The sequence below is a fragment of the Miniopterus natalensis genome, chromosome 3, assembly GCF_054644295.1.
Source record: "Miniopterus natalensis isolate mMinNat1 chromosome 3, mMinNat1.hap1, whole genome shotgun sequence".
Taxonomy (NCBI): domain Eukaryota; kingdom Metazoa; phylum Chordata; class Mammalia; order Chiroptera; family Miniopteridae; genus Miniopterus; species Miniopterus natalensis.
In genome coordinates this window covers 58,983,342-58,998,800 of record NC_142083.1, presented here as the reverse complement: position 1 = coordinate 58,998,800, position 15,459 = coordinate 58,983,342, and the positions used below count along the sequence as shown (strand labels likewise).

The 15,459-nt window shown below is 34.3% G+C and overlaps 1 protein-coding gene across 1 annotated transcript in view; it reads right to left on the bottom strand.

Annotated features, from left to right (window-relative positions):
* Positions 1-15,459, bottom strand: part of FER (FER tyrosine kinase) — a 313,312-nt gene that overhangs the window by 256,614 nt on the left and 41,239 nt on the right. The window contains exons 4-5 of the mRNA XM_087815481.1: positions 8,520-8,693; positions 518-617 (exon numbers count right to left, since the gene is read on the bottom strand). Coding sequence (XP_087671607.1) covers positions 518-617; positions 8,520-8,693 — 274 coding nt within the window. The remainder of the gene's footprint in view (positions 1-517; positions 618-8,519; positions 8,694-15,459) is intronic.

Genomic DNA, 15,459 nt, shown 5'->3' with positions numbered 1-15,459 from the left:
TCAAAACTATAAGCATAAATCTCTGTTTAAAACATTGGTTTCTCTTTCCATTTACTTCCATACCATCTAATAAAAATTTTAGGACACTACAGACACATAAAATTAAACTACAAATGCAAAATAATGCTATAAAATGATCTTGTGATTTTAATGGCTTTTTAAGTACCATAGGTTAGAAGGGGATTAAAAAGGCTTCTAAACAAATACAACTGTATTTTTCTTATTTGGTACTCACTAGTTAACTAAATCTGATGCTAGAGAGAAATTTAAACACTCCTTGAATTCTATTACATAAGTGCTACGTAATTCCATTTAGCATTTAGTATGCACTATTGAAGAATATTGTGCATCATTTTTTTAAAAAAGGATGAATTATTAGATAATTTCACAATCTATTTTGGTTTATTTTTTTTTAATGTGAATTGGTCTAACTGGAATCATTCCACTATTTATAAAGATAACAGATGATAAGAATAAAAATCACTAAAATAAACATTTTTTCATAATTTTGTCATACCTTTAGCTAAAGCTTCTTTATATTTCTCTTTGGCAGAATTCATTTCTTTTATTAATTGTCTATAGCTGGATTTTAATTTTTCTAATTCTGTCTTTGTAACCTGTCAAAAAAAGAAATGCAAAAAATTTTTAAACTTAAGTTTACATGATCAAGAACAAATTCTAAAGCATTAACTAATGTGTATCTTACTGCTTATAGGTCAGAGTTGCTCTTTAATATACAATTACAGACAATAAATTAAAAATTACTTTAGCCCTAGCCCTGACAGGGTGACTCAGTTGATTGGAGCATCATTCCTTACACCAAAAAGGTTGCAGGTTCAATTCCCAGTCAGAGCACATACCTAGGTTTTGTGTTCAGTCCCTGCTGGGGGTGCACAGGGAAAGCAACCGATTGATGTTTCTCTCTCTCTCTTTCTCTCACTCATTCCTCTCTCTCTAAAAATCAGTAAAAACATATCCTCAGGTGAGGATTAAATATTATTTTAGAAATCAGTGATAAATTCAACAGCATAAAAAAAAAATTTCTTAAAAAGAAAAGCAAATCCAGAAACAGTGCTGCAGTCATCTAAAATTAAAAGACCAATAAATTAATTTAATATTTTTTCTAATAAAAAGCTAATTTAAATATTTATTGTAATTTTACAAAGTAACTCTGAGTTGCCATAATTCACCAGTTCTGACATGAATTTTTTTTTTTACATTGTAACATCTCTGAAAAGAAGATGCATCTAACAATCACTGTTGGCCAAGCAACAATCATCAGTGGTCACTACATGCATGCATGAACTTGATTATTCCTACAGAAAGACAAGACAAATGCACGTCCTTGACTCTGTTGGCAAAAAGACATTTAAAAAGCATTTGAGAGAAAAATTAAGAATCTTAGAAAATGAAAAACTTCTGGTACAGCTTCTGAGAAGCCTAAGAAATCAGCAGTATGAGAAACTTGCAAAAGGGGAATGAGCAACTTGGAAGACAGTATCAGAGCCCACTTGCAATAAATACTGCATCACGATCATTCTTAACGGTGTAAAGACATTATGTAAACGAACAAAAATATCAACAACTATAATACAGATATAAGTGAGTTCAAATCAGCCCCTTCAGAAAAACCTCACTGGTTAACTTTTTTTAGATGAACTTTACTTTTTGGACCAGTTTCACTTTCACAGTAAACTTGAGCATAAAGTAGAGATTTCCCATATTCCTCCCAGCCCCCACATACACATTGCCTCCCCTATTAGCAGCATCTCCCAAAAGAGTATTTGTTACAGGTCATGAACCTAAAATGACACATCATCATCACCCAAGTCCATAGTTTACATTAGGTTTCACTCATGGTGTTGTACATTCTATGGGTTTGAAGAAACATATACTGACATGTATCTACCATTATAGTATCATAGAGAGTGGACCACTGTCAAAATCCTCTGTGCTACACCTAGCCATCTCCCTCTCCCCTCTAACCCCTTGGCAACCAATGATCTTTTTTTTCAAATCACAGGTTACATTCAATATTATTTTGTATTAGTTTTAGGTGTACAGCATAGTGGTTAGACAATCATATACTTTACAAAGTGAGTTCCCAATATTTCAAGTGCACACTTGTCACCACCACTGATCTTTTTACTGTAATTACAGTTTTTCCTTTCCAAAATATCATACAGTATTACAATCAAGCAGTATTTAGCCCTTTCAGATTGGATTTTTTAACTTAGTAATATAAATTTAAGGTTCCTCCGTGTCTTTTTGTGGCTTGGTAACTCATTTCTTTTGAACACTGAATAATATTTCATTGTCTAGATATACTACATTTACCTAATAAAAGACTTCTTGGTTGCTTCTAAGTTTTGGTATTATCAATAAGCCTACTATAAATACCCATGTGTTTGGGCTTTTTACTCAAAGTTTTCAGCTCCTTTGAGTAAATACCAAGGAGTGTGACTGCTGGATCCTACGGCAACAGTATGTTTAGTTATGTCAGAAACTGCTAAGCTGTCTTCCAAAGTGGCCGTGCCCTCTTGCATTCTCACAGCAACGAATGGTGCTCCTGCTGCTCCACATCCTCACCAGCATTTGGTGTCAGTGTTCTAGAGAGTGGTCATTCTCATAAGTGTGAAATGGCATCTCACTGTTGCTTCAATTTGCATTTCCCTGATGACACAGAATTTGTAGCATCTCTTTGTGTGTTTATTTGCCACCTGTATAGTGTCTTTGGTTAGGTGTCTGTTAAGGTTTTGGGCCATTTTTAATCAGGTTGTTTGTTTTCTTAGTGGGCTTTTAAGAGTTCTCTGTAGCAGACTGGTGCAGCCACTATGGAAAACAGTATGGAGTTTCCTCAAAAAATTAAAAATGGAGCTGCCTTTTGACCCAGGGATCCCACTTCTAGGAATATATACTAAGAATCCTGAAACACTAATCAGAAAGAATATATGCACCCCTATGTTCATAGCAGCATAGTTTACAATAGCTAAGATCTGGAAACAGCCCCAGTACCCATCAGTAGATGAGTGGATAAAAAAGCTGTGGGACATTTACACCATGGAATACTACGCAGCTGTAAAGAAGAAGGTTATTGTACCCTTTGGGACAGTATGGATGGAACTGGAGAAAATTATGCTAAGTGAAATAAGCCAGGCAGAGAAAGACAAACATCACATGACCTCACTTATATGTGGAATCTAAAGAACTTAATAAACTGATGAACAGAATAGATTCAATGACATGGAAGCATAGATCAGACTGACGAATGTCAGAGGGAGGGAGGAGGGCAGGTGGGTGGAGGGGGAGAGAGTAACTAAAGAATTTATATGCATACATGCACAACCCAAGGACACGGACAATGGTGGGGAGGGGAACTGGGGAGGGGCGCAGGATGGGGTAGAATGGGTCACTGGGGAGATAAAGGGACATTTGTGTTATATATATATATATTTTTTAAACATATCTTTATTGATTTCAGAGAGAGGAAAGGAAGGGGAGAGAAAGAGATAGAAACATCAATGATGAGAGAGTCATTGATCGGCTGCCTAGCCCGCAACCCAGGCATGTGCCCCGACCGGGAATCAAACCCCAATCTCCTGGATCCTAGGTCGATGCTCAACCGCTGAGCCACACCCAGCTGGGTGACATTTGTAATATTTTTTTAGAATAAATTAATTAATGCTGTCATTAATTTCACATATATATAAGCACACATAAACATATATATTTATATACACATATACACACAAGATATATACATGAGCATATATAACTGATTCATTTATACCATTGACCTTCAATGTCCTCTCCTTTTTCTACTGTCCTAAGGTGAAAGATTAGATAATTAATTTTAGATCTTTCTTCTTTCCTAAGATATGCTATACATTTCTAGATATTTCTCTCTGAGCACTGTTTTTGCTGAGTGCCACAAATTCGGATAAGTTTTATTTTCGTTTTCATTTAGCCCAAAATATTTGTTTTATTTCTCTTAAGATTTCTTTTTTGATCCATGTGTTTTTTAGAAGTTTGTTGTTTAACTTCCAAGCATTGGGGAATTTCCCAGCTATCTTTGTGTTACTGATTTCTAGTTTAATTCCATTGTGGCCACAGAGCCAACACCGTTTGATTTTTTTTACATTTATTAAAGTATGACTTATGGTCTAGAATGTGATCTACCTTGCTGAATCTTCCATGTGAGCTTGAGAAGAATGTGTATTCTGCTGTTCTTAAATGAAGTAATCCATAGATATTCATTATAGCTAGTTGATTGATGGTATTATGTCTTCACTGATTTTCTGCCTACTGGATCATTTCTCACAGAGAGGTGTTGAAAACTCCAACTGAAATAGAGAATTCACCTATTTCTCCTTACAATTCTATTAGTGTTTGCAGTTCTGTCAGTATTTTGATGCTATATTGTTAGGCACATAGACGTTAAGGATTATTGTCTTCTTGGAAAACTGACCCCTTTATCATTATGTAATTCCCTTCTTTATCCCTGATAAATATCCTTCCTTTGAAGTCTGCTCTGTCTGAAATTAATACAGCTATACTTCTGCTTTCTTCCGATTAGTGTTAGCATGGTATATCTTTCTCCATCCATTTACAATTAATCTATGTGTGTCTGTACATTTAAAGTGGGTTTCTTGTAGACAACATATATGTGTGTCTTGTTGTTTTGATCCACTCTGAAAATGTCTGTTTTTTAATTGATTCATTTCTACCATTGACCTTCAAAGTAATTATTGATATACTTGGATTAATATCTACCATATTTGTTAGTTTCCTATTTGTTACCCTTGTTATTTGCTATTTTTGTCTTCTGACCTTATTATGTCTTTTTGTGTTTTCATTGAGTATTTAATGATTCCATTCTCTCTCATTGCTTACCATATCAGTTATACTTTTTTTTTTAACTTCTTTTAGTGGTTGTCTCAAAGTTTACAATATACCTTTATAACAAATCCAAGTCCACTTTCAAATAACATTATCCTTATAATAACAAAATAATCTCAATTCCTCCTTCCAGCCCCTTGTATCACTGCTGTCATTAATTTCACTCATATATAAGCATACATAAACATATATATGTATATACACATACACACACAAGATATATACATGAACATACATAATTGAATACATTATTATTATTTTCAATAAACTGTTATCTGTTAAATCAATTAAGAATGAAAAGGTAAGTTTTTATTTTATCTTCACTAATTCCTTCTCTGATGTTCTTCCTTTCTTTATCTAGAGTTTAGTTATGACCTGCATCATTTTCCTTCTCAGTCTACTGGCAACATATTCCCTCAATTTTTGGTTGCCTGAGAAAGTCTTTATTTCTCTTTCACATTTGAAGGATAATTTCATAAGGTACATATTTCTAGACTTTAAATATTTAATTCCACTCTCTTTTTGCTTGCATTACTTCTGAGAAGTAAGATATAATACTTTTTCTATATGTAAGATTTTTTTTCCTCTGGCTTCTTTCAGGATTTTTTTTATCATTGATTTTCTGTAATGTCAGGTTGAAATGCTTAGGTGTGTTTTTATGCTGACTTTTGTGTTTGTTGTTTGGTCATTTATTCTATTTTATTTTCACTGACCTTCCTGGATCTGTCATTTTGTGTCTGACATTAACTTGAAACAATTCTGTCATTATTGTGTCAAATATTTCTTCTTTTCCTCTCTCTTTCTTCTCTTGCTGGTATTCCCGTTACACGTGTTACACCTTCTGTAGCTGTCCTACAGTTTTTTAAACATGTTATTCATGTATTTTCAGTCTTGGCTCTCTTTGTTTTTCAGTTTCGGAGATTTCTATTGATATATTTTCAAGTGCAGAGATTACTTCTTCAGTTGTGTCCAGTCTCCTAATAAGACCATCAAAGGCATTCTTCACATTTGTTACAGTGTTTTTAATCTCTAACATTTCATTTTGCTTCTTTCTTAGGATTTTCATCTCTCTTCTTACATAGCCTGCCTGTTGTTGCATTCTGTCTACTTTATCCATTAGAGCCCTTAATATACAAAACAAAGAGAGAATTGTTTTAAATTCCCAATGTAATAGTCCTACATCCCTACCATATCTGGTCTTGATGTTTGCTCTGTCTCTTCCAACTATGTTTTTTGCCTTTGGTAGGTCTTAGCATTTTTTTCTTGTTTGACAGGCATGAGGTTTTGAGTAAAAGGAACAGATGTAAATAGGCCTTTACTAATGTGGTGATAAGTTGTCAGGGGAAGCATTTTATAGTCCTGTGATTAGGTATCAGTCTTATACTAAGTCTTTGCCTCTGGACTGTAAATGTTCCAAGGGCTTCTCAGTCCCCAAACCCCCTTACATGGGACAGGATGGCTAGAGTGGGCCAAAGTTGTGTATTTCCCTTCCCCCAGATTATTAGGCTCTGATTAAAGAGTTTTTCCTGAAGGCAGACCTTGTTAAGAAGGCCAGAATACTATGGCATATGGCAAAATGGTTTCTCTTCCCCTCCGTGGGACTTTTCTCCAATATTCATTGTGAGAACCTGGTAGAGATCCGCGAAGTAAAACTCACAAAAGTGTGGGGGCCCCTCAAGGGCTGGGTCCTCCTGAAGTTTTTCACTGTCAGAGTTGTCCACACTGAGCCTCCAGAATTTGTCAACTACCACTCAGGTTTTTCCACACCCAGCTCTGGTTCCAGAAAAGGTTGCTACTCTGATAAGTTGTGATTCACTGTATTGGCTTGTCGGTCACTCTAATTTTGGCGGCAGCCATGGTCCCTGTGACTTCGCTTCTCTTAAAACCTAAAAAGAGTTATTTTCCAAATTTTTTCAGCCTTTTAACTTGTTGCTTGAATGAAGTAGCAACTTCCAAACCTCTGACATGCTGGACCAGAAACTGAAGGTCTTAACTTTTGAAGCTGTAAAGAACCAATAATTCTGCACACTGGCAAATTACAGCAAAAAGCAAGCATTTATCCTGCCTTCCCTATATAAACTATGCCTCAGGGTAACTAAATGGTCAACCTAGAGAAATTCTTTATTGAAAAATTCCAGCTAATAATTGTATTAGGGATGACAGGAGAAAAATCTTGCCATTTTACAACCCCCACTAAAATAATAGATTAAGCAGTAGACGTCAATTGTTTCTAAAAATAGATGAAAAGCTGTAGGGATACTTTATTAATAGGTTGATCAGGATGGCAAAACTGGAACCTACCACTCAAGTTTAACATCACAAAAAGATAAAGAAGTAGATAAAGACCTTATATACCTCCCAACATAAAGGGAGAGGAAGTTTATACCAGCACCTATACTTGCCAAAAATGAAAATAAAGAATAAATCCTATTGCCCAGCAGGGCGTGGCTCAGCGATTGAGCATCGACCTAGGGTCCAGGCGATCAGGGTTCGATTCCGGGTCAGGGCACATGCCTGGGTTGAGGGCTGCAGCCAATCAATGACTCTCTCATCATTGATGTTTCTATCTCTCTCTCTCTCTCTCTCTCCCTTCCTCTCTCTGAAATCAATAAAGATATATTTTAAAAAGAAAAAAAAAGAATAAATCCTATCAAGCCTCTAGACCTAACTTCCACTTTACAGAAAAATTGGAGGGTGAAGGAACATGTGAAGTCACATCACAAGGCGCTAAGAACAAAATCCAAAGCAGAGGAAATTCAATTCCACAGAGCAAATCACCCAGTTTCTTCCACAAATAAGTGGCATTTTAAAGAGGGAGGAGGGAAACCTATATTAAAGAGAATTATTCAAATGTAACACGTGGGCCATGTTCAGATCCTGATTCAAACAAACCAAGTATAAAAAGCATTTAAGCAGCAAACATTTGAACACAGTCAGGATATTTAATAACACTAGGAATTATTATGTGTAGGTAGATCAATAATAATGTAATTGCGTTTTACTTTAAAATAGTAGATATTTTACCAATATATACTAAAATATTTATGAATAAAATGATATCTTATATTTTCTTTAAAATAATCCAATATAGAAGGAAAAGCAGGTGAGAGTATAGATGAAAAAATGAAAAAACAACACATTTACTATGTAGGTGAAAGGTAAGTGAGAGTTCATTTTACTATTCTGTCCTCTTTTGTACATTTGCAAATTTTCAAAATTAAAAACATTAAAAAAGTTATCCAGGAAAGACACACTGAATGTGGAGAAATTTAGAAATATCCTACTTTATTTTGCTTCTATTTTCATTTTTATTTTATGTATAGTGTTACATTACACAAAATTTTTTTAAAGCCTAAAAGAGCTATTTCAATAAGTGAAAAATTCTAAGTGATAAAAAAGCATATTATATTTCAATTGGCAGTATTTTTTCTTTTGTAGGAGTATATCTTATAATCAATAATGTCTTATATTCAATAAAAATGAGATATTACTTATTAGAAATACCAAAGCTTATTTCTTGTCAGGAAATATAGAGAAAACATTTTTTAAAAGTCAAACAAGATATATTTCAGTGAGTTTAAAAATCAGTGAAAGGAAAATTCGAGAATGGAAACACAAACCTTGATCATCTCTGCCTCTATCTGCTGATGAACACCTATATAACTTTTCTTCACCTGCTGCTTGTCTTTGATCATCATGGTGAGCCTGTGCAAGGGTCCAGAATTTAGGTCCTCTGCATGTGTCTTCATTATCCTACTAAGTTGTTCTGTCTGCTGAATCATAAGTAGCCAAGACTTTTAACAACATAAAAAAATAAAATAAGCACTTTGTTAGTTTTCATTTAGCTGTGCTTTAACTGTTCAAGAAGCTTAAATATATAGTTTTATACAAATTATTACATTAAGATAAAAATAGCAGGTTTCTGGCAATTGCCCAATAAGCTATAAATGGTTCATATTTAACATCTTCAACTTCAAGTCTGAATGCTTCAAAAGTAAGTAATCAGAGACTATGCAGAATACAAAGAAAGGGGATTAAGGGACTCAGAGAATCCACACTTGCAGTCTTCTGTTTGTTTTTCAACACATTAATAAGTCGTTTCTACCCACATCATTCTAATTCCTCACTAAGGTCACCATTTCCTACTAATGCAACAGAATTTTCCCATCTTCGTTTTAAACACACACACACACACACACACACACACACACACACACACACACACACACACACACACACACACACACTGCCCCCTGGCATCTAATCCTGCTGACTCACTTCTTCCTGCTACTCTTCTATTTTGGCTTTCATGAATTCTTATCATCCCACATACCAGCTTGTCTTCCTCCCTTCCTAAAAATGCTTTCTCAGTCCTTCTACCTAGTCATCTTTGCTGCATATGTCTTAAATGCAGGTATTCTCTGGATTTCTAGCTATAGTCTTTCTCTTTTCTTAATAAGTGCCATTACTTCTCAATGGTTTTTCCAGCAGAGCATATTGCCTCAGTAATGGAGACACAGTGGGCATATGGATATTGCTGGAAAAAAACAAGTCATTTGTTATTAGACTTTCTAATTCATAAATACTGAAAAACGTAACAGAGGAATGCCCTTTGCTATAGCTCTTCAAAATTCTATTCAGAAACAATTATTGGAGACTTACCAGAGTCAGGGAGGATCCACATTAAAGATACAAAAAAATGGACAAGGTATAGTTTCAGATATTTACAAAACGAATCTTTCAACTCTAATACTTTTAATCTGTGAATGAACAGAATTATTCTTTCTGTTATAATCCTAAATCAAATTTACAATCCTAAATCAAAACCATAGCCTAAAGAAAGCAAATTCTTAGTAACAGTCAAAACACTCAAGGTCTGAGTTGATAATCTTGTTTTAAATATATTGCAATATACATTTCTGAAAATAAATAAATAAAGCCTGTGTTGGGAGGGGGCATTTTTAGTTTGTTAAATGCTATTAAGAACATGGAACAAGACATGTGGTTTATGAACACATCATATTTATACCACAAAGCAATTTATGGAGCTCTTCCAAAAAAAAAACAAAATTTTAACAACCATAAAAACAATTTTTAAAACTACACAGAAATGAAATAAGACATAAACTAAATGGCTCCAATAACTTATAGCTTTACCTTTTTCATTTAATATTTTCATTCTAAAAAATACAACGTTAGGAAAACATTCTACAGCATGGGGATAATTATGTTAAGGTTAAAAAAAGGGGGGTGGGAGAAGAATCAGTTCTTTATCTTCAAAATATAAATAACTTCTAAGTGCTCTGTACAATAAATTTTTTGTGATTCTGTGTAGGAGTTGTTGCAGCATAGGGGAGCAGTCTTTTTGGAAGCCAGCACTGAAGACCACAGAACTAGAGCAGACTGCCCTCCTGTTCCCAGAAGGGCACATCTTATGCTACCTAATAGCCCTGTTCACCAAGTCACTGCAGGAAGTCTAAGCCTCCCAAGGTATTTATTATCACCCTGACTGTCAATCCCATATTGCGCTCAATATCTCATCTGACCCAGGACACTATCTATAGAATCCTGCACCCTCAAGAACTCCTGTTCTGTGATTAGAAAACTCTTTATACCTCTTATCAGAACTTGCTATTTGTCTTCTAGGTTTAGCAAAGACCTGGCTCTGTCCTACTCCCAACCTCCAAATACTGCTAATAAACATTCCCTCTCTTCCTAAAAAAGTCTCTGCTCCTTAGAAGCTCTAGCCACCCTTTCCCATCAACAACCCATCATCAAGTCTTTCTGATTATCCCTCCCACGTCTACCACAAATCCATCCACTTCTTTTATAAAAAACACAATCGAGTGTCTGCAAACCACAATAAAGCAAAGCACAATAAAACGAGGTTTGCTTGTAATTAGAAACCACAAAGGAGACAGAGAGAAGGAAAAGTATTTGAAGAAAAATGGCTGAAAACATTCAAAACTTAAAAACTAAAACCCACAGATTTAAGAAATTCAATGAACCCAAGCACAAGAACAATGAAAAACCACACTCTCAGTACCATATCTGAATCAGATAGCCTTGGGACATGCAAATCACATAACAGTTTTAATAAACTAGTTACATACATGAAACCCCATCAATTCTATAACTCATTTTGATGAGTTCCTGGATATCTTATTTTTTCTAACAGAATTTAAAATTTCTTCCCCTGTAAATGCAACAGGAATTGACTAGTCTCCTTCCGTGCCTACTTCATGTCACATTATCCAAAACTGGAGATCTAGTCTCATCTGGCGGAGCTTTTTAAAGAACCAAATGACTGAGGATACTTGGTGAGTCAGCAAGACATGGGTCATCTTTCAATGTCAGGAGAATTTCACCTTCTGTAATTAAAGCCTCTCTAAGAATGAAGGGGTTGAAATTTTGACCTCTGTTATTTCAAGTACTATAAAGCCTCAGATTATTAAACACTAACATAATAACCAAAATGAATCCTGAATAAAAATACTATGCAGATGAAAAATTATTAAATAAATCTTTTAAAAGTAAAACAGAATTAATATAATCAAAGTCAACAGTTAAGTTCTAAAGACTGGCAACAAATATGCTGAGCTGCATTAACTCAGTCATTGCCCCATCTCAGAAGTAAAAGAGTCACAACTAATGAAATTGAAGCAGTAATCAAAAATCTTCCAGCAAACAAAAGTCCTGGACCAGATGGCTTCACAGGTGAGTTTTACCAAACATTCAAAGAAGAATTAACACCTATCTTTCCTCAAGCTATTCCAAAAATTCAAGAGGAGGGAAGACTTCCAAGTCCTTTTTACTAAACCAGCATTATCCCAATTCCAAAACCAGATAAAGACACTACAAAGAAAGAAAATTACAGGTGAATATCCCTGATGAACATAGATGCTAAAATGCTCATCAAAGTATTAGCAAATCGGATCCAGCAACACATTAAAAAGATCATACACCATGACCAAGTGAAGTTTATTCTGGGGATGCAAGGTTGGTTCAGTATCAGCAAATCAATAAAAGTGACACATCATACAAACAAAATGAAGGGTAAAAATCACATGATCGTATCAATAGACACAGAAAAAGCACTCAACAAAATCCAGCACCCATTTATGATAAAAACTCACCAAACAGAAATAAAGGGATCATACCTCAACATGATAAAGGCCATATATGACAACCCTACAGCCAACATCATACTCAATGGGCAAAAACTGCAAGCATTTCCCTTGAGATCAGGAACAAAATGGGGATCACTTCATAAATTATATAACTATCTAACCATTATGCTGTACAACCAAAATTACTATAAAATAATATTGAAGGTCAACTGTAATCTAAAAAAATCTAGAAGTCCTTCTAGGCCACAATAAGTGAGTCATTCTTGATATGACATGCTCTGTTAGAAGAAATAAAGGTGAAAATGAAAGAGGCCTGTCACTGTATTTGAGTTTCTATCCAGAATAATGACCCTAAGCTCAAATCCCCTAAGCAAACAATTAAGAAATAAATCATCTTATTATCTAATCAACCCCAATATCATATGAGATAACTAGAAATAGCACCACTTTAAGATAGCACATGGATAGTACATTTTTTCCCTATGTCCCAGAGAAACAAAATTACTGCTATTGGACTCAAATTTTAGAACATCTTTCAGAATGCTGAATTATATATTGAGTAATATTGATATTATATAATAAAATATTATTTTACCTGAAATGCTATTTTAAGACTTTCTGAATTCCTAAATTGATTTTGATTGTACGTTGTTTTGTGACCAAAATAGTTCCTAGAAATAAATGCATCTCTTATTTCACAATAAAAAAGGAGGAATAATGATTCAATCTACAGAAATTTTACTCTCCCCTCTCCCCTCCCTGCCAAAAAAAGAGATCAGTTTCATACACTACATAGCATTGCAGGTTTCTACAATAATTAGCATAAATTCTAAAATGCCTATTTTAATTTAGGAAATCAATAGAGGTAAAAAGTATCAGTTATACTATGATGAATATACAATGGAAACATTGCATTCAGTTCTTTAAAAGAAAAGTACACATAGGAAAAAATTTGTATCTTTTAGGAAAGTATTCCATGCTTTCCATCTTTGAAGTAACAGACGTGTGATGATGTAAATCAGTATTCCATAAACAGGTAGCAATTTAAGTGTTCTGAGTTCATTATCCAAAAAGTATTTATTCTGAGGCACTGAGTCAAAGAGCACACTACTCCTGGAGCTGTAATTACAGTAAAGCATTGAAAATAATCAACAAGATGACTCAAGCTTGAAAAATACCTAAATAATAGTTGTTCATAAATAGCTTTTCTCTGCAGACTATATCTTCCAACTACTTGCTTCCTTTCTTCTTGCTTAAATCTTTTTAAAATACAACATAAAAATGCCATGAAGAATGCATGTTTCTGTACCACACAATGACTCAAAATAAATGGTTCTCTGAAACAAAAAGTTTTTATTCAGAGTTTGCCTGTTACATAAGAAGAATGCTCTGGAATCTCTGAGTTCTCATCAGATACAAAAATCAGGAAGATAAGTCATTACTAACTTTTTCTAAAACTGAGGTTTTCAAAGACTGAATTACAAGTGCAAAGGAAGCCTGAGGTCCTTTCCATTCAGAAGAGCCTGTCTTTCTTCATTTTCTAGTTCCCTTAGGCCAGTGGTTCACAACTCTGCCTGCAATAAGAATCAACCGGGAGCTTTTTAAAATACCATTTCTTGAACCCTACCACCAGTTTTCTGATTTAATAGGTTTTGGAAGGGGTCCAGGCACCAGTATTTTAGTTTCCCAAGTAATTCTAATGTACAAGTTGTGCTGTAATGAAACATTTGTATCCCTAATAATCACTGGGTTGTGCCAAATCACACAATAAAAATCATAGAGCTCATGGGAAAATGGTCTCACAGGGACAACATTCAAAAAATTCATCAGGGACACATTAAAAAAAAAAGATGGGAAACTAATAAAAACTTTGTGCAGGTTTACATGTATTAACTGATGAAGAAATATATAAGTACTACAATAAACAAGGCATTTTACCTTAAAAAGACCTGATGTTTGCTTGTCAAAGTAGGTGTCAGCAGAGTTGGAGTTTGTGAGTTATTGTAAAGTGGTAAAAAGAACTAGCTGAATTTGGACAGAGAGTTGCAATACGACATGTGGATAGTGTGGCTCATAACACAAGGAGTAAACACAGGTAACCAGTCAACAACGGTAGTATGTGTCTGTGTGTGCTTTATATATTCCTAAGAAACTCAGTTCAGCTGGGTAGTTTTCAGCATTCAGCTATTATTTCTTTCCTCTGCATTTTTGCATAAGCAAATACAAAATCACATCATGCTCAAATTGCTTCCTACTATGTCAATTGCATTGGAACAAATTCATGTTTTTAAATCAAGCATTATAGCAGAATGGACTCTACAGTCAGGCTTAAGTATTACTTTCATGTGTGTGTGTGTGTGTGTGTGTGTATTTAAAACTCTAGTTATATGGCTTCAAGTTACATTGTATGTATATACGACACTAAACAATAAAGCTGGTTCATCAAAAAACATTTTCATTACTTTTAATCCCATGTACTATATGGAACATAAGCAATATTTCAATCCACTTCATGTTTAAGTGGTAAGCCAATATCTCCTTTCAAATACATTATTTCAGAATTATCTATATCACTATACGATTTCAGAAGAGAGTTGACTATTCTGACAAGTGTAATTTTATTTTTACTTTCTTTTCAGCTTTTTTGCAGTATTAGTAACAACATATAACATATTCATAAGTTTAAGGTGTAAAGCCTGATGATCTGATACAGTATATATTGCGAAGTGATTACCACATTAAAGTTTAGTTAACAACATCTCCATCCCCATACATAATTACCTTTTTTTTCCTATGGTGGTAACATTTAAGATCTACTCTCTTTACTTCAAGTATATAATACAGTACTGTTGTTAATTATAGTCACCATGCTCTGAATTAAATCCCCATAATTTATTCATCTTATAGCTGGACATTTATACCCTTTGAGCAACATTTCCCCATTCCTCCCAAAGCCCAGCACCTGGTGACAACTATTCTACTCTCTATTTCTGAATTTGGCTTTTTTTAGATTCTACATATAAATGGAAACATACAGTACTTGTCTTTCTCCATCTGACTTATTTCACTTGGCATAATGCCTTCAATGTCCATCCATATTGTCACAAATGGAAACATTTTTATGACTGAATATTTCATTGTATATATATAAAATATTTATCCATTCATTCATGTATGGACACTTAGCTTGATTCCATGTTTTGACTACTATAAATGTGCTGCAATGAACATGGAGATGCAGATATCTCTTCAAAACAGTGAGTTCATTTCCCTCAGATATATACACAAAAGTGGAATTGCTGGATCATATAGTAGTTCTATTATTAATATTCTAAGGAACCTCCATACTGTTTTCCAAAGTAACCGTACCAATTTACATTCCCACAAACAGTGACAAGGGTTCCCTTTTCTTCACAGCCTTGCCAACATT